The following is a 22,923-nucleotide window of genomic DNA, read 5'->3' on the forward strand; positions in this document are numbered from 1 at the left end:
CAATTGTCCCAATGTCACACAAGTACCACAATGTCACACTCCCAGTATGAGGCTTTTGCCTTTTCACAACGTGAGTGGCTCAGCTTCAGAGAGCCTCCTGCAGAAGGCTGATGGGAATGGGAGGTCATGAGATGGAGTAAGCCAAACAACATCACAAGTGTAAATAAATCTTTGTTGTTGTTTTCTATGAATGGAATTCACACAATCCTGCCTGGACCTCTCTGCCTTCTAATGCCCAGAACATGAGAAATGGATCTTTGAGGTAGATGGGCAAAGGACGGGTGTGGAGCGGAGACTGTGACCAGACTAGTAGACTAACCTACTCTACACTGGAGGGGACAAAGAGTCCCTCTGCAAATCTGTCTCTTACCCAGCCTCAACCTCTGAGCGCCTCAGGCTGTGTCTGTCGGGCAACACTCAGGGCTAATTTGGCTGCTGGGAGTCCAGTAGGAAAGCAGCTAGAGTCTGAGTGGGCTGTCTCCTTGGGAGCCGAGGAGCTGGGAATTCAAGGACTGAACTGCTTGTCACTGAGAGTGTCTGAAGGAAAGTGGTGCCCTGCCCTCCCCCCCGCGCCTCACCTCTCTACCCCTCAAAAGTTACCAGGTGGCTCTCAGCTGTTGAAGCTGGGAAACAGAATATGAACTGGCAGGTGGAAGCTAGGATTCCATGCCTCCTTTCGGGACTGGACTGTTTTCTTTTCTTTCCTTTCTTTCTTTCTTTCTTTCTTTCATTCTTCCTTTCTTTCTTTCTTTTTCTTTTTCCGAGACAGTGTTTCTCTGTAGCTTTGGAGCTTGTCCTGGAACTCACTCTGTAGAAGACCAGGCTGGCCTTGAACTCACAGAGATCCGCCTGCCTCTGCCTCCCAAGTGCTGGGTTTAAAGGTGTGCGCCGCCACCACCTGGCCTGGACTGTTTTTTATCTAAAGTAGAACTTCAAATTCCCTGACCACTGGAGCACCCTTCCTGATCCTATGTCTGGGAACTAGTTCTTGCTTGTGGCCACCGACCGCAATCACTCTCCCCAGGCCTTACTCCATAGGCCTCTCCACCTGGCTGCGGTCTGGGCAGTTCTCAGCCCTGCTCTGAGAGTGTTCAGCCTCCTGTGTTGCACTCTGTCCCCTGCAGCTCTGGGAGCACCTCCTCCAAGCACCTTGCACTCCTCCTCCCGGAGGCTCAGGGATGAAGCACCTGTTCTTTATGAACACCTTCTGCCTCGGCCATGATCTCCTGCATCCCCTGAGGGTGGGAAAAGGCCCTCAGCAGGGTCTGTCTTCTATTAGCTATGGCCATTTGAATACCAACCTGAGCTGCCCAACCATTCCTCATCTTCCTGGAAGCTCCAGTGGGTATCAGGGTTTTGTGGGAAGTAGCTGAAATCTGAGTTTCACACCTTCGGAAACTCATCGTGAGAGGCACATCCCTGGAAAGGGGAGCACCTGGGTGCCAAGACAGGACGGCTCTGCTGTGCATACAGGAGCAGATTTTTCTGGAGGTCCCACTCAGGCGTTCTGTTTCAGCCTGGCCAGGAAGGTGGCTCTCACAGAGACATAAATCTGACCTGTGCCAGCGCTGAAAGCTCAGCAGTAATGAGCCGTGCAGGGCTCAGCTGGCTTGCCCTGTGGATCAGTAACTTTAGAACAGAGCTCTTGTCTGAAGTGGAAAGGGGCAATCTGTGGGACATCCTTTCCAAGAACAGTTCTTCAGCCAAAAAAGAAAATTTCTGTAAATTCCCCTAGCTTATCACCTGGGAGGGCCACGGTCCCCAATCTAACAAATCCTTCCTGAAAATGTTGCTCCAAGCCTGACTCCAGGGCCGCCCCCGGCCTCCTCCTACTATAAGAGGCAAACCTCCTAAGCTCCCCAGCCACCTCCCTCAAAGACTCGTCTCTCCCGCAGGAGTCCCACTTTTATCACCCCCAAACCTCCTTTCCCTGTGGACCCCACCTCCACCAGAGTTTGACATCCAATAGACACTGCACGATATCAATTGCAAATGAAGTTTATTATGCAGACACCCAGACCACAGCCCTCAGAAAGTAGAGTCCATTGAGAGGCTATGTACACAGAAGCATAGTTTCCCCGGACCACTGTTGGGGGATGGAATAGGGAGGCTACCCTGGGGTCCTCAGCAGAGCACATCTGGAAATGACTGCCAGATGGACATTGCCAGCAGACCAGGGGTGGGACATGGCTTGGAGACACGTTTGGACAACACAGATTCTTTCCCAGAACACAGTGTGTGGCTCTGACTCTGTTTATGAGAGATCTTTCATCACCCCCTCTCAAAAGAAACGTCATCAGAGGTGGATTACAAAAAAATGGGATTGCTCCGAGTTAGAGATACAGAGATACAGCTGATATTCTGGAAGCAAAGGGTAAGGAGAAGATCCATCTCTATCTAAAAGAGAAGGTCACCCCGGAGCCACAGCTTTCCCCTGAACCAGCGCCCCCTCTTTCAGATCCAGATACTGCACCCCCAGATCCAGACCCGCCCCTGGAGCCTCCTCCAGAGCCTGAACCTCCCCTGGAGCCTCCTCCAGAGCTGTATCCACCTCCTCCAGAGCCTGAACCTCCCCTGGAGCCTCCTCCAGAGCTGTATCCACCTCCTCCAGAGCCTGAACCTCCCCTGGAGCCGCCTCCAGAGCTGTATCCGCCTCCTCCAGATCCTCCTCTAGAGCCTCCTCCAGAGCTGTATCCGCCTCCTCCGGATCCTCCCCTGGAACTGCCTCCAGAGCTGTATCCGCCTCCTCCTGATCCTCCCCTGGAGCCGCCTCCAGAGCTGTATCCGCCTCCTCCAGACCCTCCTCTGGAACCAGAGCCTCTGCCTCCAGAGCCGTAGGTGCTGCCTCCTCCATAAGACCCTCTTCCTCCAGGACTTTGACCTCCGGAGCCAAAGCCGGCCTTGGATGCCACAGATGAGGAAATGGTGCTGCTTGTCACGGCTGTAAGAGAGAAGATGTCAACCCAGGAGTTCTGACCACCTCTACCCTCCACTGCCCCATTAAGACAGGTACATTCCCCACTACGTACACACAGACACGTTGTCGCTGACTTCTCCAGTCATCCTGTCAGGGAGAGAGAGAACAGAATGGTGAGTGGACATCTGGACTCCGTGGATGAACAGAGTTGTTTTACTGTGTGCATCTACTGATGTGGAACTGAGCTACTTCAGTCAGCCAAGCCTTCTACGCTGACAGATGGGAGGATGACCGAGGGGCTGACAGACCCCATACTTATCTACAACCTCAATCCATCCTGAGATATTGCTCCAATCAAAACACTTGCACTGTAGATCCAGAGCGGCTCCAAGGCCAAATCTCTTCTGACTGTGTACCCCACACTGTATTTACAGCCACCTCAGGGACTCTGCTCTCCAGAATCCTTGCCACACCCAACACTTCAAAATGAGGTTGCACCAAGAACATGTAGCAGAAGGAACTGCAACTCTGTGAAACTGCCCACTGCTCCTGAGCCCCTGCCTCCTGTTTCCACTGAAGCCTGGGCTGCTTCAGCCCAAATTCCAGTGCCTGCCAGCTCCTAGATGGGAACAGTGGGCACTGACTCTCAGAAGAGCGCAAAGCTTGAAAGGCAGCTCCTTTGTTATGCTAACTACTGATGCCCAGGGCTGCGGATACTCAGGGCTTTTCCCCTCCCAATAGCTTCAGCCACCTCAAGTCCCTAAGGATGCTGATGACAGAGGAAGCAAAGTACCCCTCTTAAAGGAGTCCAATGATTCAGTTTGTCATTCTAGTGGCCTTCAAAGAACAAAGTGTGTCCCTCCGACACATTTGATGCCATCTCCCCCTTCGGAGCCAAACTGTGGAAGGGAAAGAAGCTAGTCACTCTACAGTCTTAGAGACAAGCCTCCAGTCTGACTACCTATGTTCTTGTCATTTGTTTTGTCTTTTGAAGAAGACCAGGATGTTTAAATAGTCACCTAGTTTAAAGTCTCATAACAGGCCCTGTCCACCTTCTCTACTGATAAGAGAACAATGCTGTCACTCTCATCCTGAATGTCTGCTTGGAGAAACATACTGATGCTTCTCGCTGTCCAGTTTTCTCTCCCTTCGCTCCTGCCCTGGCTCCAGGAGACAGGAGAGTGTACACCCTCACCTGCACTCCTCGCCCTCCAGCAGCTTGCGGTAGGTGGCGATCTCCACGTCCAGGGCCAGTTTAGTATTCATGAGCTCCTGGTAGTCCCGAAGCAGCCGGGTCAGGTTCTCTCGGGCCTGCTGCATGGCCTCCTCCAGGTCAGTGAGCTTGGTCCTGGCATCTTTGAGGGCATGCTCTCCACGCTGCTCCGCATCTGCAATGGAGTCTTGCACACCCTTACACTACGAGGGAAAAAAAGAGTAGGCTCAGCATGCTGGAGGCGAGGAAGGACAAGACACGCAGTTGTGGGAGACCGGATTGCTGGCCCTGGAAGTCTTGGGGACTCGCTTTGGAGCTGACAGATGTTGCAGACAGCTGTGTTATGGCTTGTAGCTGCTGTTGCTGCTGTCCCTGAGCTCTCTTCCTCCCACAGCCCTTTGACTGGATCCATAGGCTTTCCCTGCAACAACCCTGACCCTCATCATCCATCCCGCTCTCTGCGCAAATAAAGAAATGCTGCTGTGCAGAACTCCTGCTATCTATGAAGCAGACTCTGCTCCAGAAATCATATCCTAAGCCAATGTCCAATGTGGACCAGCTCCCACCCACTCACTGCCCCTCTGTGAACACAGTCAGCACAGCCATGATGGAACAGGAAGCTATGCCTACAGTCACAGCAAGCCAAACAAGATCTTGCTGTATTTGCTGTTGATCCCTTTAAGTCAAGCAATGCTTTCCCTTTGCTGATCTTCGCTTCAGAATGTGTCTTGAACTACTCTAGAGGTCTTAAACAGCATTGATCTGGAGGAGACTGGGATTGGTGTAAACTAGATTAGAACGTCTCAGTTCCTCTTCTGTCCCTCTATCCCTCCCCTACACTTTGGGGGAGATGACAAAGGGAGGGACCTGCCCAGAGCCCCAGGTCTCACCTGCTTCTTCACGTGGGAGATCTCCCCTTGCAGCCTCTGGATTGTGCGGTTCAGCTCGCTGATCTCCATCTTGATCTCTTTCAAACTGTCCCCATGTCTCACGGCAGTGACCTGGAGTTCTTCATACTGATAAGGGCAAAGGAAACAGTTCACAGGGACGTTCTGTCTGAGCAAGGCTTAGCCTGAGCTGAAGAAGACCAGTGATGGGCCAGGGATGAGCAACCAACCTAAGAAACCATCTCACACGGCCCCAGGGATTCAGTGCCATTCTCTGTACTACCTTAGGAATGATGCTCAACTTCCATTGGACAAACACTCCAATGCCCTACTTGGACATGACCCAGATAGGAGTGAGGCTCAGTGTGGTTCCCTCTAAATCCCCAGGACTTGCCTTGCTGTGGTACAGCTCCTCTGACTCGGTCTTGCTCTTATGGGCGATGATCTCATATTGACTCTGAACCTCAGAGATGATGCTGTCCAGGTCAAGGTTCCGGTTGTTGTCCATGGACAGGATGACATTGGTGTCGGTGACAGTTTGTTGTAGCTGGGACAATTCCTACAACACACACACTAATTAGTCACAGTGTTCTTCCCACAGCCACAGTGAGAGGCCTCCCTCCCCTGGCACTGAGGAAATGTGGACTCTCAAACAAAGCATGCCTTGGGTGAGATGAAAGTGGTATCACCACAGGGCTGTCCTCGGGGTGGCAATAATGGCAGGAAAGTGTTCATGGGCATCCTAGTAAAATGCCCTTCTCCACCATGCCAATGGGCCCAAGAAAGAACCTGATCCATGGCAGATTCCTTTAAGTTTCCTTCCTATCTCAGAAGTGGGCTGGGGAATGAGCAAGAAGTATGACGCATTTTAACCTCTGGAGTACAGTGGGCACAGTATAGTGGGGTATAAAGGTCTCTTCCGAAGGCAGTGGACAGAGAGGTGATGGAGGAAAGCGACTTTGACCTGGTGTTTCCAAACCTCACATGACATCAAAAGAAGTTCCTCTCCCCCCAACCCTGCTCTAGGGAAACCCCTTAGAGAACTGCAATGATCTCACTGCATTGATGTCAGGCACTCAACAATCCCATCCCAGCAGACTTTTCAACCGGAAAGAACTTTTCTTTAGTGGGAAAGGTAGAAAGCAAGGGTCTGTGGAGGACAGCTTCCTTTACCGCGTCATAGAGTGTTCTCAGGAAATCAGCTTCCTGCATCAGTAAGTCCACCTTGGCCTGCAGCTCAGTCTTGTCCATGTAGGAACTGTCCACATCCTGCAGAGAAGATAGAGGCTTCTGAAGCAACTCATATGGCCTCCTGAGTGTGTCCCAGATTCCCTCTGCTGCCTCCACCCAGTCCCAGCTAGTTAGCTGCCTCCAGCATCCCAGGCACTTCCAGATGAGCTGTGTCTGCATGGACCCTCATTTAGCATATAAACTACCATGCATCTCTGTAGAGAGCCCCATGACTAGATCAGCTGCTCACACAGCGCAGCATCATGACCGCTTGTAGTGAGCTGAACCTTACTGACTACTGTCCTTCCTGACTGAGTCATGGTGTGTTCCCCAAAGCAGGAGAGATGGCTTCTGGACCCGTCATCATTCTTCACACCTCCCATTCTACTTGTCCATCCAAAGTCTCCTGAATTTACCTGGATTGTTCTCCAAAACCCTCGCAGGCCCTAGACTAACGCTTTGTTTTCCGGAGTCCCTGTAGACGTGGCGAGGTGTAAGGCGGTCCTACCCTGCCCTGCCTAGGGCAGGCTCCTGCTCACCTTTTTAATCGTCACAAACTCATTCTCTGCAGATGTGCGCTTGTTGATCTCATCCTCGTACCTGTTGAGCCCCCAGAAGACAACAGCAGTTAGAAAACTCTGGTTGGCCAGCTCCCTTCTTTCCCTTTTCTACTGAAAAATTAGCTTAGATTAAAACTATGAAAGTAGCGTTCTATTCATTAACTCAAGCATGCATAGCCCCCAAGCCCTGCCTTCTTTGTCATCAATAAAGATGCCCCTCCACACCACCCTGGTGCTACTGAGAGATCAGAGAATGGATGACTTCAGTCAAAAAGATATCTTCACTCAGGGTTTCTGTTGTCACGTACTTCTTCTTAAAGTCTTCCACAAGATCCTGCATGTTGTTCAGCTCTGAGTCCTGCGAGGTTCTTTCTGCAGTGAGCCCATCCACCTGTCTCTTGAGCGTGCTAATATAGGCCTGGAAGATGGGGTCTAGGTTGGTGGTGCGGGTGCCCACATCCAGCTGCTGTAGAAGCTCCCATTTGGTCTGCAACACCTGGTTCTGCTGCTCCAGGAAGCGCACCTACAGTAACCAGGGAAGAATACAGAAGGTCCGGGTCGCCTGTTACACCAGTGAGCCACTCTTGCCCCCAAGAACCTCTGCTGCTGCTCCAGGAGACATAGAAGCCGCAATGCTCCACTCTCACCATCCGAGGGAGGCTGGGTTTCCGAACCCTCCATCCTCACCCATGGGAAGTGTGTATGGGCCTCTGACCCTGCTGTCCCTCTCTGCTCTCAGAGCTCTCTGCTTCCTCATCACGACTTCCTGATCACTGTTTTGTTCGCAGTTGCTCCCTAGACTCCAGGTATTTCCCTCCCCCATCCTAGTACTCTGCCAAGGCCCCATAAATTCTGGAGAAAACAAGCAGCAGGCATCTGCTGGCCCAGTAGCAGATGGCGCCAAATAGAGTCCCGGGGTGTGGGCAGGGCTCCTCCTCCTGAGTTTTAAGAACCTTGTAAATTCCTGTCTAATTCAAGGCAGAGGAACCAAGACAGTAACACCCCAAAGTGACACCAATAAAGATTTTATGGGTCACCAAAATGAGAATGATTCTCTTGAGGGATAGGGTTCTATTCATCCCCATACATACTTCAAGTTCATATTCCTGGAATTTAATAGACTAATAACACTCAGGAAAGACAAAAATCTATCCTTTCTCGCTATTACCTTCCAGTCCTGCTGTCACCTGGCCTGACACGCTCTGTTACTACTTGCCTATTTCAACTTTTCTATGACATCAAACTTTTCTATAAATAGTATCTATTCGTTCTGAAAAACAAAATGAAAAACAGCAGCTGTAGAATGTGTAGTTCCCAAAACCAGCATCTCTCCCGTTTGGAATTCACCAAGGCCCTGGCTTTGGTAGCCACATCAATGTCTACTGAGAGAGTCTGGCGTTTCCTTTGCATCCAGCGCACAAGCGCAGCATCTCATCCCAGAAGGAGCCGCCTCTCCGACTCACCTTGTCAATGAAAGAGGCAAATTTGTTGTTGAGAGTTTTGATCTGTTCCCGTTCCTGAGACTTCACGTTCTGGATCTCTGGGTCTACTTTGACATCAAGAGGCTGCAAGAGGCTCTGATTGACGGACACTTCGTGGATGCCTCCGCCAGGGAATCCTCCAGGCCCCCCAAAGCCTCCAAAGCCGCCGCCGCCACCTCCAAAACGGCCTCCGCCAAAGCCGCCTCCACCAAATCCACTGCCTCCTCCGAAGCCACTGCCTCCTCCGAAGCCACTGCCACCTCCGAAGCCACTGCCACCTCCGAAGCCACTGCCACCTCCGAAGCCACCGCCTCCAAATCCTCTGCTTCCTCCAAAACCAGAGCCACCTCCGAAGCCACCGCTGCCTCCAAAGCTGCTGCCGCCTCCAAAGCCACTGCCACCTCTGCCACCAAATCCACCACCGTAGCCAGCCACGCTAGTAGAGATGCTCTTGTACCCTCCGAGGCCAACAAGACTCTGACTGCCAAAACCACCTCCACAAGAGCCTCCTCTGCCACCACCATGGCGGCTCAGGCAGGAGAAGCCACTGGTCGATCTCCGGCTCCCTCCAGAGACCACAGCTGAACCACTGCTGAAGCCCCGGAATCTGCCTCCTCCTCCGCCTCCTCCTCTCCGAGACTTGCACGAGATCTGACAACTCATGATGGTTTTTTCTCAGCAAGAAGTAGAATATCCGAGCAGATCCAAGGCTGGAGATTGAACTGTGCTGTTGGGAGACTCACAGGGTCCCCTTATATACCTGCCAACTAGGTGTTGGCGAGCTTGGGTGTGGGCCCACTTATGCTTGGGTTTGGTCTGCCTGGAAGCTATTCTTGGTGAGTGATTATCAACCTAATGGCCATTAAAACATCTACTAATCAGCTCTATTCCAGAACCTGCTTTGATTGCGAACTCCTGTTTATCTGCGCATCTGCCACGCAATTTGATTTTTGTAAAATCATCAGAATAGGAGATTAGGATTTGGGTTTCTCAACTTGAAAAAAAAAAATGTCCTGCAAAATGCTGCTCCCTGTTATGGACCTACCCATGGGAAGCTAGCCACCACCCAGGTCTGTGTGGGCTTACCATCAAAGAAGAGAGATGGGCTTGAGACTCTGAGAGCGCTCACGCCAACGTTTCAGCTCTCTTGCTTCCCTGTGGCCCAAGGAAAAGGAGTAGAGGGGCAGTCTCTACATGTTGTGACTGTGGTGAAGAATCAGCCTTTGCTCATAGAGATAAACCTGCCTGCCGTGCTGCAACAGTGTAGCCATTTCTCAGAGTATCTCAGACCCCTTCTTCCCAGACAACATCGACCACACACACAGCCAAGCTCTAGGGAAGGGATCCTTTTCAGCCCTATCCCCACAAACTTTTATGACCATTAACTCTGTTTCTTTCTGCATGAATGCAAACAGAATGAAGGTGAAGGGAAGAGTTCTGTTCTTAAGTCTGTGTGACTCTGGGCATATGGGAAAGTATTGCACAGACTGCATGACTTTGAGATCCAAAGGGTGAACCAACTCTGCTGCTCAGAAACCATGTACTGCCTTGTGATTCTGAAGGCAATGAGAAGGGAGGCCCTTCACTGACATTCAAAAATGGGTGAGCATTGAGAAAACCAGCCAGCCAGGCTGTCTATCTGGAGTTTATCCAGCTGCACAGAACATTCACACCAAATCCAGACCATCTCTCCTGTCTATGCAGCTACGCATACAGAACAGATGCTGTGGAGAAACAGAATCAGCTCAAAGTCAGAATCTAGGTTTAAATCCCAGTTTTGCCATTATTGGTTGTATGACCTTGAATTAAAATTTAAGACTTTGTTGCCTTAACTATGGAGTAGAAAATTGATATGCAATGTTTTGGTAACTATACTATTATAATGCTGTTATTTTGAGTGAGACAAAGATATTTTCTTTTCCTTTCAACCTCAGCGTGCTAGTCTCTTGTTTAATGGCTATATCACACTTATGTTTGTGAGAAATGGCATTGTATAAGTCACGCTGTTCTGTGAGCCTCGATTGCTCAGTTTACTCACCTATAGGAAGTGAGGGGAGGAGAAAGAAAAGAGGGAGGAAAAAAGAAGAAGAGGAGGAGGAGGAAGAAGAAGAGGAGGAAAAGGAAGAGGAAGAAGAAGATATGTGCAAGATACCGCTGCTGGTTAAAAACTGAAACTCGGTGAATTTCATTTAGCCTTTGTTGTCCCCTCTCAGCCCTGTGTGGTAACTGCACAGCAGGGGTGGGAGCAGAGATAAGGAACAAGGAACTTGTTGAGCTTTCTGATTTGCAGTAAAAGAATGCTGACCAAAGCAATCCAAGAGTCTCTCGAAGTTTTCCAGTCCGACTTATATAATTACAATCATGCAAATAAACTATGAAGCTAAAAGCTTTAGAGTCTCAATCCAAAGCCAAATGTGTCACACTATCTGTGGATATCTAAGCAACACCCTAATTGTCCATTACTCCACCGTGACTCTGCTGAGGGGGACCATTCGAGCTTCAGAGGGGTCTTAATCCCTAAATGCAGAAAAGGAATAACTTTTAGTGAGCATTTGCCCTGTCCTAGATTTGTGCCCAGCACTTGGTCAACATAAACATTTTAATTTCGCTCTCACCAATCTCCACTGGGCACCTGTCCCTTCTAGACCCAGTCTGTGGTGTATCAAAATCAAAGAATCAAAATAAATAAATAAATAAATAAACAAATCCTCTTTCTCTATTGAAAAGTGGAGGTTAGAAGTAAAGGACTCAGCTGTTACATAAGATTATATTTCTTTGTGTTTCTTTTTAATTTTACCTTTTGAAAAATAATTTCAATGAATTTTAAATATAGCATGTTTTGCATCATGGAAGGGACGAGATGGGGATTAAGGCTAGGTCTGGCTGTGGTCTGATGTTCGTGTCCATGGGAACCCGTATTCCAGATCCTCCCTGTCCACAAGAACATTAGCCTCCTGGTGAAAGCACAGCTCTTTTCTCTCAGGACAGCAGGAATCCTGCTTCCAGCAAAGCCCAAGTCCCTGGTGCTTCTCAGGGGTTTGCAAAAGCTGTCTGCTGGCCAGTGGGGCAGAAGGCTGAGCCCTCCGTGGAAAGCAGAAGGGAGCTGGTTCTCAAGCCCACAGGAATGAAGCCTGAGCAGGTGCGGGTGCTGATCACAAGAAGTCCTCCACTCCACAGCTCCTTAGGAGCATGCTCCTCACAGCCTCCTGGCACAATCATTCTCGTGGTGTAGTGATCTTGTCCTTAGACTTATGCAGGGAAGAGCCAAGGTCATATTCATCTTTACCAGAAACTTCCATCACCCATCATAAGCACCCCAGGAATGAGCCAGTGACCAAAATCTGATTTCTCAGGTTTGGTTTGGAACTGCAGGCTGGCCCTGGTGCAGGACTACAGTGGTGACCTTGTAACCTTGCAGCCTCCCCTGTAGTCCCTGAAGATCCCACTGTAGGAATGGTCGCAGGTCTGTGTCTCTAGCAGAGTTCCCTTTACATAACTTCGAACAAGTTCATCTCCCTTTCCCAGCGTCTGTGCATTAGCTGCGGTGTTTAAAGGTAAAATAAACCACAACCCTCCTCCTCCAGCTCCTGATTGCTGAAAGTGGCAAAAACCCTGAGTGGAGCCAGTCATGTCCCACAGTAGCCAGCATGCCCGCACTGCCTGCAGCCCCCTTCTGAGCACCAACATGCTGCTCCAAAGCGCACCACCACCACAGAGCCAGTGGCTGCAAGGAAAGGTGGGACAGAGCCTGGCAGGCTCCCAGCAGGAGCCACTTGCTCAACTTCTTCCTCCAGGGCCTTTCTTTGTAAACGATTATTCTAAACTGCTTACTCAGTCCAAGTCCCAGGCCCTGACCCAGTTCCCCATCCCAACGCTAGCCTCCCCCTCATGGCTTACCTAACCTGTTCATTTTTTAGTAGTTTGGGCTCTGTTCACCCCATTTTCTGAAAAATAAACATCTGGCTGCTGGTTTTAAGGGGTCCTGGTCAAACTGGCTGTTTTACTGGGAATGCTACCTGACAGTTCCCATAAGCCTTGCTCTGCAGGACAGTCCCCAAAATGAGGGCAATCCAGGACACATGTGCCAGGCTTCTGGAGAAAGTGGGTGTGCAAGCTTCAGAAACAGAGGGACAATGAGGACAGGGGCAGGCCTGGTAGCCAGCAAGCATTTGACGTGTTTGTGGAATGCAGTAATTAGTGAAAAACAAATCAATAAATCAATGAGAGAAGACACCAGCATAGAACCTGGTTTAAACTTTGTAATGAATGAATATCACTTCTTTTCCTTTGCTGTGAACATATATGGCATATGTAATTTAATTTTAATTGTGTGTGTGCGTGCGTGTGTGTGTGTGTGTGTGTGTGTGTGTGTGTGTGTGTGTGTGTTGAAACAGGATCCCATAACCCAGGCTAGCACTAAGCTCAAGGTCCTCCTTCTTTAGGCTCCCAAGTGTGAGGATTACAGGCATGTACCACCATGCCCAGCTTTCTGATCCAGAATTCTGTGTTCTGTATTATGGATTTGTTCTCTACATAGTAGATCTGCAGCTACATCAACTCAGTTTCCTAAAGGTTTGTGGAGACCTGTCCCCTATTGGCTAATATGCTGCAACATGCTGTGTGTGGCCCCATGCCCCCATTCTTACAGAGAGAACTGCAAAGGGTCATCCCTGGACAGCTCTGCCATTCCAGCACCAGTTCTCGCTACAGCCATACAGTTCCTCTGGACCACATTCTCTCTGCCAGACCTTGTTGCTTGCTTTTGTCCATTTCCTGCAGAGCCACTCAAACCTGGAAGAACCAGGTTGTCAGATATCCCATTCCACCCTAGTTAGAATCCAAACAAGAGCATCGTCTCAGTCACGGGCTTACGCTGTCCTCGTGGGTCAGAGGCTCCCCAGGCTCCTTCATGTTCAGTGTTACCTTCTTCTCACCCAGCTCCTCAAAAGTGGGGAGCTCTCCTACCAATCACATATCACACTGCCACCACCGACAGTCATAATTCACACCTGGCCTCCCCTCCCCCAGCACCAGTGGGAAGAGTTCCTTCTTGTTGTCAGAGTTCTCTATTACTTCCACAGGGATTATTGTAGGGGGACTGGTGGAGCGATACCCTCTTCCCCAAAAATGAATCAAAATATCTGTTAAAACAACTTTTATTTTAAAAGCCTAAATCCAAGTAATCCCTGCTTCTCTGTGTAGCAATAGACTTTTTACAAGCCATCTAGAACAGCCACGGACTTCATCCTGGGGGAGATTTTGCTGTAAGGATTGGGGAAAGGCAAATGTTCAGGACTCTTTGAATGACTTTTTGTTTCTTGACCTCGAAAACAATGGATCTTGAGAATTCTTCTTTAAAAACCTTTTAAATCCAAAACAAAACAGAAAGTAAATGAAATCATTGCTAATTAAGCTATTAAAAATAGAGCTCGTACAGTCATTAACCCAGGGTGTATTAAATTTATGACCCGAATTACACTTTTATGAGCTTCGGGCACACTTCACAGCCCATCAGGTATTCAGAGAAGTGTGTTCACCTCTGGTTAGCAGACTTTTACAACGGAAGCTGTATGGTAACCCAGGAAGAGCGTGTGTAGGAGCAAAGGTCAAGTTCTTGTACCAGAGAGCAGAGGTGTCACCTGTACATGTCACCTCACTCGGCCCCATTCATCACCTGTGGTCTGAAGGATTTAGTGACTATGGGGAGACCACTGGAGAAGGTGTCAGAGGACCTGAGTCCTCATGACCACTCTGGGCCCTTACCCTAGCCATTCTGGGCTTTGGGCTTCTTCTCTGTGAAATGTGGGTGCTGGGCTACAGAGCCAAAGGGTTCAGATACCAACCATGCTTCAAGACTTTCAGAGACGAGCTCTTTGGAGAGCTGAAGCAGCTCTTGGGGAGTGTAAGGACAAATCATGCAGAGCCACCCTGCTTCCAACCGCTCCCAGGCAGGTTCAAAGGAAAGGTGGACCACATGGACTCCGAGGATGGGACAGGAAGGGAAAGCAGCCAGGTGTCACCAGCTGGGCATGAACTTTTGCCTATGGGGTGGACAATTGACCTGAACAGACAAGCTTCCTTGTGTTTGATGTTCCAGACTGTGAGCTCCTAGCAGGTAGTCACCTCAGATCTTTTACAGAGTCTAGAGCAGACCCACACAGAGACAACTCTTCAAAGTTCCTTTTTGCCTTCAAAAGGGAGCTGAACCACTATGGTCCCGCTTTGCGGCTCTGATCTCTCCCTCCCTCAGCATCTTCTCTAAGGCACTGGCAGGGGGTGACTTCACCTCTTCTTCTGGGGTACCACAGCCATCATGCAGGGATACTTAAAAGAAATTTCTAAATTATTGGAGTATCTGGCAATGTATAATTATCTCCCAACCCTCTCCTCCCTCAGACAACTAGACTGTGTGGGCCGCTCACCTCAACACCTGTCTTGTTTGGGTCTGCATGCGTCCGCGCCGTGTCTCTCACAATGAGGAAGACCCAAAGATGCCAGGATCACCAGTGACTGAGCAGAATCCTCACCGCAGGTTTGCCTCCACGCCAGTCATTCACTGTCAAGCAGAAATAATGCCTCTCTGGTAAGAAAAAATTATAATGTCAGAATTTTTTACGATGAAGATGTTGTAGCAGGCTTGTCCAGGCAAATCCATGAAGCCAGATCATTGCCAACATACATTATCCTTGCCCTGCTAGGTACAGATGCTGGGAAGCGCAAAGAGGGCTTATTTTCACCGAGCAGATCTCCCCAGACCCTCCCACTCCACAGCAGAGACAGCGTCTGGAGTTACGTTCCCCAGAAGCGGAGCAGGAGGCAACTGGCTGAAGCGGCTGCTCCTCTTCTCCCTAGCATCCCTGGTGTGTGTTCTCATCAGATCAGTAGCTCCTGTGTGGGTGCATGTGTGTGTGTGTGTGTGTGTGTGTATGTATGTATGTGTGTGTATTTATGTCTGTGTGTATACGTGTGAGTGTGTGTATAAGTGAGTGTGTCTGTGTGCATATGTGTATGAGTGTGTGTATATGTGAGTATGTGTGCCTGTGTGTATGTGTATGTGTGTGCACATATGTGTGTACATGTGAGTGTGAGTGTCTTTGTGTGTGTATATATATACTTTCCTACTCTCATTTTCAATCCACTAACAGCCTCGTGAGAGAAGAATCATGACCAAGTGGGGAATGTGGACAGGAGAGTTTCTCCAAGGTATAGGGTCTGTGTCCGGGACATCTGTTTATGAATCTCATGGCAGGGATGTTCAGCATCTCTGTGGACCCCAGATGGCTAGTGGTACAGTATGTTCGCTCTCCTCCTCTCCCCAAGACCATTCCAAGCCAGCTCTGCTGTGCTGCCAACCCCAAGAGATGTCTTTATTTTTTAAGCTAATGTTCCTTGTTCTGTCCCTCACGGTTTTGCCTTCATGTCCCCTTCTTCTCTTATCCCAGGTCCTAAGTGTCAAATAGCACTTGGGATTCTCAGATGGGAAATGTCTCAGCTCGGTTCATAAGCAGCAGTCCCTGGCTGGGCTCTGGGCAATCTGTATAAACTTGAATGCTGACCAGGAGGATTTTCTTCCTTGAGAAGGAGTCTGTCCACAGGCTTTGTGACCTAAATATATGAGCCTCTGTCCTGAACTGCCCCCACTTTCCTGCTGCTCCAGGCCATGGTTCCAAGAACCAACGTTAGCACATGGCCGTGCCCAGTCAGATCCCGATTGGCTGTCTTTTCCTAGGCCGCTGCTCCCCAAGCACATACCAAGACACGTGTGGAAAGAACTTTGCTGTGTCTGGATTCTCTTGGTTTCTGCTCACACCCCAGAGGGTGGAGAAGCTGGGTGGACCAGCACAGAGTGGGAGGGGCTGCAGGGAGATTTAAGGACACAGGACTAGGAGAGAGGCTCTGTAAGTTGTCAGGTTGAATGTGAGGAAGAAGACTCTTAGGAGTCCATATGCCACAAACTTGAATGGACAGGCAATCTTGTCATCCCTCCTATTGGGTGTGTGACATCAGCAGAAAAGCACCATGGAACTTTTAAAGGATGTGTTTCAGAAGCCCTTGCCTTGTTGACTTTGGAACACAAAAACCATGTTGTCCTGAGTACAGTGCCAGTGTGATGACAAAGACTTACCACCTCGCACCTGATTCAGGGGCAGCGAGAGTCCAGGCATAAAACTGGGCTGCCACCCCACCATAGGGAGTACCCAACCTCTCTGGGAGGAGGTCACAACAGCTGAGGGAAGACTGCAAGACAGAGCGTGAAGCCCTGAATTCAGTATTCTTCAGAAGAAGACACGGAGGATGGGTCCACTAGGTGAATAAATGTCCCTGGGAGGGAAGGACAAAGCACCTGGGAAGCAGGGAGCCAGTGCCTGCTGCCAACGGGAGCTGGCACCTGCCGCGACTGCTGGTGCCGAAGGATGAACACATTTGCCCGGCTCCTCCCTCAAATTTGGTCTCTTACCAAACAGCCTCCTGGACTCTCCCTTCATACCCTTCCTCCCTAGATGAGCCCTGCGACACGGAGCCCAGCTCCTGCCTGAGAGTGCTCCACCTACAAGAGATGCCTGGCCCTGGCCCTGGCCCTGGCCCCCAATATTGCTGCCTGGCACCATGGCCCTCTGGGTAGTTTGGACCCATCTGAGTCATAGAGCATCACATTAGATCAGGCAGGAACTCACTAAGAGCAGATTTCACCTTTGTCCCAAACTTTGGCACCTTTCTGCTACCCAAGGATGAGCAGTAATGCTCCCTCTTCCCCTGAGACATCGGGAAGGGGAGTTGCCCAGGAGTGGAAGGGGATTTTTCTTATCATTTGGGGCTTCTCTTTGCCCACAGGCCCAGTATTTATTTTTCAATGCCTGTGGTGTCCCCATGGAAATGATTTTTAGGGATTTCTGTTTCGGGGAGAAAGCTCCTGGCATGGGGCCATATGAACATAACAGCAGTCCTGCCCTGAGCTCAGACTGTCCACAGGAGAGTTGACGGGAGGGTTGGGGATGCTCCAACCCTAAGCCCTGCTCCCATGCAGGACACATACCCACTCTGCACAGCTGGACTGAAGCCCGCCTTCATCACACATTACCCTCTTGACTGCACAAGGGTGACCCAGCCCTGGTTGGCCTTTGTTTCCTGACTGTGTAAAAGAGAGAGCAGAGCCAGGATTAGCTAAAGGAACATTTTGCCTGCAACATCCAGCATGACTCCCCGTGCAAAGCATGTGCTTCACCTTACCCACAATTGCACATGTCACAGAGCCTCTTAGAAGTTCCAATCCCATGATAGCATACTGAAAACACCCAAATCTCCTGGATGTCATCTCGATGCCTGATGATGCAAACCCATCTCTCAACCCCCCATTCCCTGTAGCATCTGCCCCTTCTTCCTACCAATCCCAGCTAGGTCTGGGTTCCCTAACCACTGGGCAGGTGTCAGGCATCCAACCATTATATGGCAGTTTTAGCAAATGGGCTTCCTCATAATAGAAGGACTTTGCTTTTTTTTTAAGATTCTGTGTGTGCATGTGTGCATGTGTGTGTGCGTGCGTGCGTTGTGTGCGTGCGTGTGTGTGTGTGTGTGTGTGCACTCTGGTAGCACATTGAGGCCAGAAGAGGCAGTCAGATTTGCCTGGAGCTGGAGTTACAGACAGCTGTGAGCTGACCAACATAGATGTTGAGAACTGAACTGTGGTCTTCTGGAAAAGCAGCAGCACTTTTAACTGCCAGCCACCTCTCTGGCACCACTTTTGCTTTTAAAAGAGTTTTTTATTCAAATTTTAGCTGCACATATTTATGGAGTACAGTGCAATAAATCAATATGGATGACCAGTATGTGCTGATCAAGCACAGGCATTAGCATTTCCTCTCAAAGAAAGACATTTGAGTGCTTGAAGACACGGGAGAATGAAGGGCAGGACACATCTCTTGTCTGTCAAGGAAGCAGAACCCCAGGTGCACCTCATCCCACACTCAGCACCTTGTCAAGGAGGAGCAGCAGGGACAGGACCCCGTTCATGATGTCTGCAGGTCACCCTTGGATATGTCATTTTTCCTTGACAACCTCCTCCTAAAATAATTACAATCAGTACTAAAGCATTTTACCCGCAGTAAAGTCCCTAAAGAGCAAAGACTGAGGACTACAGACCCCATATCTGTCAGGGAACCCCACTTCTGTCAGTTCCACCCTCTCTGGCCCAAGTTTCCCCACTATGGGACAAAACAGAGCTGAAGCATTCTGTCCTTGAAGCTTCTGGCCTCAGCACAGACGTCTCAGAAACCTGGCAGAGATCCCCTCAGCAGTTTGTTATTGTCACATTTAAGAGGAAGAGACCAAGTTCAGTGAACTGTGGAGGTCGGTGACAAAGCAGGATTCTGGCCCAGCTGCTCCCTCCCCAACTTGTAACCAGTCCAGACAGCGCTAACTTCACAGCCAGAACAAAGGCGCAGGAGCCTAATGAACTCCGCAGTCAACACTCAATTACCAATGATGATGGACGGTAGGAAGCATACAGCTGTGTCCTCACAACTGTCTAAATCTTTCATTGTAGTGATGATTCCCCTTGGGGCTGTCAGGGCCCAGATCAGCCATACCTCCATACTGGCTTTCCTGTAGACAGGCAGGGAAAGGGGCCCAATCCCTGCCTCAGGAGTCATAGGTTGGTGACAGCTTTGCCTTGAAATGACAGCATCCCCCTGCTCCTGCTAAACACGCACCTCTCTGTGGTGGCACGTGGCAGACTACAAGTACCAACGAGGTGGCACAAGGCTTCTGGCACGGCACATTGCCTCCAAGTCTGATGTCTTTACCACGGAAATCCCTTTTATCCATTGTAAAGAGAGGATAGACGAGGAGATGCGGCCAAAACCAGAGCATTCCCCCGGGAGCCCATAAGGCTTTCTCTAGTCCCAAACACACATCAGCAGTTAGCACAGGGGGAATTAAGACACAACTGTTTCATCGTACACTGATCGTGGGCGATCTCACCTGAGAATCATTTCATTCTTTCTTCAGGAACATAGAGATAGGCATCACTTGCCTGGAATGTTCTTTCAGCCTCACCAGGACACGAGGAAATCAGCTATGCTGACACCAGGAGAAACTTACACCAATGGCCATATTGCATAAAGAGTAGAAATGTTGAGTGTGAGACAGTATGGGGTGTGGAAACGGAGCACTCAGCCTAGGCCCTGCCTCCCACACCTCTTCTCCTATTCTGTATAATTGAGGTTAAATGGGCACCTAGATCTGGGACAGACAAAGTCAGGTCTCTAGGAGGAACAGAAGCTAGAATTCTTGAGGGACCTACCAACAGAATAAAGGGATTGAACGATGGGTATCAGCAGAGACTTTGGTCATCTAAACTGAAGATGTTTAGAATGGGGAGCTGCTGGCATAGAGCTCAGGGTTGCAGGCTTTAAGGAGTCATCCCTTATGTTGGGGTGGGCTTTCTGCTTCTGAATTATTCCTGTACCTCGTAAGTAACTCTTCGTTTATACTCCTGTTAGTAAGCCTTAAGAAAAAGTTCCTTGGCTCACAAAATTAGACAATCCGTGTCTTTGGTCTTCATGAGCTCCCTTTTCTGAGGTGTGTGTGCATGTGTTTGTGTGTGTTTGGGTATGACCATTCAGACTAGATATTGACTTACAAGCCCTTATTTTGAGATGAGAAATGCCTAGTGATCCTGTCTACCCACCATTCCACCTCCACTCATGACTTCAATTCACCCTCCAAGACCCAACCCAGATAAGCTTTCTTCTGAACTGGTGAACCCGGAGACCCATGCCGTGGGGTCCTTCCCTCTAAGTCCTTTCCATTCAAGTCACTGAAGAGCAAGAATTCTCTGCTCATCTGTAGTATATGACATACACTCTGCTGCATTCCTAGGATGAAAATATGAAGAAGACGCAGTTCCCTTCCTCAAGAAATTTACTAGCCCATGGGTGAGAGACTTAGAAACCAGGGCCACATAGAGATGCACACTGCGGAGGTGGGGTGCCGGTCAGTGTTTAGCATCTGGTCTCCACTGGAGGAAAGCCCTGACATGAAGTAATTTATATGGCATAAAAATACCCACCATAGCTAACTGTGAGCTAGCACATGATAGGATGGAATATAGCTAAGAACAGGCATTCAGCTGGCTCCCACAAACTGGCACACCACCAGACATGCCTACCAAGAGCAAGAAAATGGAAGTAGAAAAAAGGATGCAAGATTTGAGGAAGAAGAAGCACGTGAGAGCTAGTTTTCAAGGATGGAGACTGCTGTGCATTGAAAAGGGAGAGGGGGAACTCTGAGATGAGGAAACATTTGCATACAGATGGATAGGCTTCTTTTGTTTAGCAGACAGCAATACCACTCCTCTTCCTAGCCTGGCCCAGGCAAGAAACCAGTTGGCAGTAGCATTCCCAAGAGATGGATGTGAGAAGTGTCCTACATACATTCTCAGCCAGGACCCCATGACCTTGCCACCTTCTTCCACCTGGCAAAGCCCAGCAGGGCCTGCCTCAGAGGCATCCCAGGAGAACCTGCTTGGTGTATCTGCAGGGACAGCCGTCTGGATGGTAACATCTGCAACAGTGTATCTTCCTGAAGTTAGATGTTCAGTGTGGGTAATGCTTCAGCTCCTGCAGTGGGTAAACTTGATGGATCAGTCTTTTAAAAAAAAAATGAGTGAGTGTGGTGGTGGTCTACGTCTTTAATCTCAGCACTTGAGAGGCAGAGGCAGGTGGATCTCTGGTAGTTCGAGGCCAGCCTGGTCTACAAGAGCTAGTTCCAGGACAGGCACCAAAGCTACAGAGAAACCCTTGTTTTGAAAAAAAAAGAGTGAGGAGGATGAGGAGGTAGCTCAGTTAGTAAAGTATTTATTGTGTCAGCACGAAGACCTGAATCCAATGCTCAGAGCCAAAGTAAGAAGCCAAGAGTAGTGATGTACACTTGTGATCAATTCTGAGCTGTGCTGACCAGCTGGACTATTATACTCAGAGAGACACAGGCTCCAGCGAGAGCTCTGTCTCAAAAAACATGGCAGACAGCACCTGAGAAACAATGCCAAATTGACTTCTGGGTACACACATACACACACACACACTCACACAAACATACACACACACGTGTGCACACACATGTACACACACCACTCTCACACACATACACAGAGAGATGGAGAGGGAGGGAGAGAGGGAGGAACAGAGGAAGGGAGGGAAGAGAAAAAGGAAAGGGTTGGCAACAAGACTGCCATCCAAAAGGCTGCTCATCCCAGGGGCAAAGCTGACAGTACTTACCCATGACTGAGGCCAAACCACAATGGCCTCTTGTAACATGAGGGCCTGCTTGTTGGGGGTTTCTGTCCTCCTACCTGGTCCCACAGCTTTTTATCCCCAACGATAATCACACAGAGGTCTCCTTAAGTTAAAAACTGACTGGTTTATAACTTGTTATAAACTTAAGTTTATATAAGCTCAGGCATTTTATTACTCTTATATTTATTAACTCTTATATCTATTATATATATATAAACTCTTATATTTATTAACTCTCATATTAGCCCATTATTCTAGTCTATGTTAGTGACATGGCTTGGTACCTTTTTCAGAGGGGCAGGTTACATCTTCCTTCTTCAGTGTCCGGACAGGACTGTGGGAAAAGTTCCTTCTTCCCAGAATACTCCTGTTCTCATTGCCCTGCCTCTACTTCCTGTCTGGTTGTCCTGCTTATACTTCCTGCCTGGCTACTGGCCAATCAGCATTTATTTAAAACATAATTGACAGAATACAGAATTGTCCTGCGTCATTTCCCCCTCTTTTTTTTTTTTCTTTAAGAAAACAAAAACATCCATAGTTCATTTTTGGGGAATGTGGGTGTAGTTTTCCAGGCTTCTTCCTGCTGGTTGGGGGCACTGATAATCTTATGGGAACCTAAAGAAAATTTAGAATTATGATCAAGTCCTGATTGGAGTAACCTGTGAGTCTTGATCATCTCAGGCAGCAGGGTTGAATCTGTTCTTGATGTAGAACTCTGACATCTGGGCCATCTGCTCCTACCGGAGATTTCTCAAGCAGTCTTCCTTGATCAAACCTGATTTTTCTTAACTCAGAATTAATCCATAGCCTCTCATTTGCTGTGGAAACGAAAGCAAATCCTCTTCTCCAAAGTAACATACCTTTGGACTTCAACTTTGAAGTCAAGGTATTTCCAAAATACCTATCTTGAATTAATTCAGCAGCATTTATAAGCAAATATCTTTTAGCAGCTGTTGCTCCTTCCTCAGCATTCAAACAATTCAAAGAGAGCATAATAACACACAGTATCCAGATTCTCTGTGTATTTTCATCTTTATGTGGCTTTTTTAACCTCTATTTCTTTTATCTTTACTTTTACTTTTTAAGACAGGTTCTCTGTATGTCTTTGGCCTGTAACTCACTCTGTAGACTAGGCTGTCCTTAAACTCACAGAGATCTGCCTGTCTCTGTCTCCCAAGTGCTGAGATTAAAGGTGTATGCCACCACACCTTGAACTAGCAGAGGTCTGTCTGCCTCTGTCTCCTGAGTGTTGGGATTAAAGGTGTGCGCCACCACACCCAACTACTCTCTCTCTTTTTTTTTTTTTTATTTTGAGGACTTTAACCTCTTTGGTTACTCTCCCA

General features: G+C 48.9%; 1 protein-coding gene and 1 long non-coding RNA gene across 2 annotated transcripts; both read right to left on the reverse strand.

Annotated features, from left to right (window-relative positions):
* Positions 1 to 1,982: 1,982 nt before the first annotated feature.
* Positions 1,983 to 9,012, reverse strand: Krt2 (keratin 2). The gene is made up of 9 exons (XM_048449543.3): positions 8,271 to 9,012; positions 7,116 to 7,330; positions 6,787 to 6,847; positions 6,191 to 6,286; positions 5,412 to 5,576; positions 5,021 to 5,146; positions 4,113 to 4,333; positions 3,030 to 3,064; positions 1,983 to 2,941 (listed from the first exon to the last, which is right to left on the reverse strand). The coding sequence occupies exons 1-9, from the start codon at positions 8,949 to 8,951 to the stop codon at positions 2,394 to 2,396; spliced, it is 2,148 nt and encodes a 715-aa protein (XP_048305500.3). The 5' UTR covers positions 8,952 to 9,012; the 3' UTR covers positions 1,983 to 2,393.
* Positions 9,013 to 13,428: 4,416 nt separating this feature from the next.
* LOC146890989 (uncharacterized) lies at positions 13,429 to 15,191 on the reverse strand. The gene is made up of 3 exons (XR_014998149.2): positions 14,968 to 15,191; positions 14,711 to 14,868; positions 13,429 to 13,650 (listed from the first exon to the last, which is right to left on the reverse strand). It is a non-coding gene; the product is annotated as an uncharacterized LOC146890989 (long non-coding RNA).
* Positions 15,192 to 22,923: the final 7,732 nt, after the last annotated feature.

The sequence above is a fragment of the Myodes glareolus genome, chromosome 19, assembly GCF_982192425.1.
Source record: "Myodes glareolus chromosome 19, mMyoGla1.1, whole genome shotgun sequence".
In the NCBI taxonomy this organism is placed as follows: domain Eukaryota; kingdom Metazoa; phylum Chordata; class Mammalia; order Rodentia; family Cricetidae; genus Myodes; species Myodes glareolus.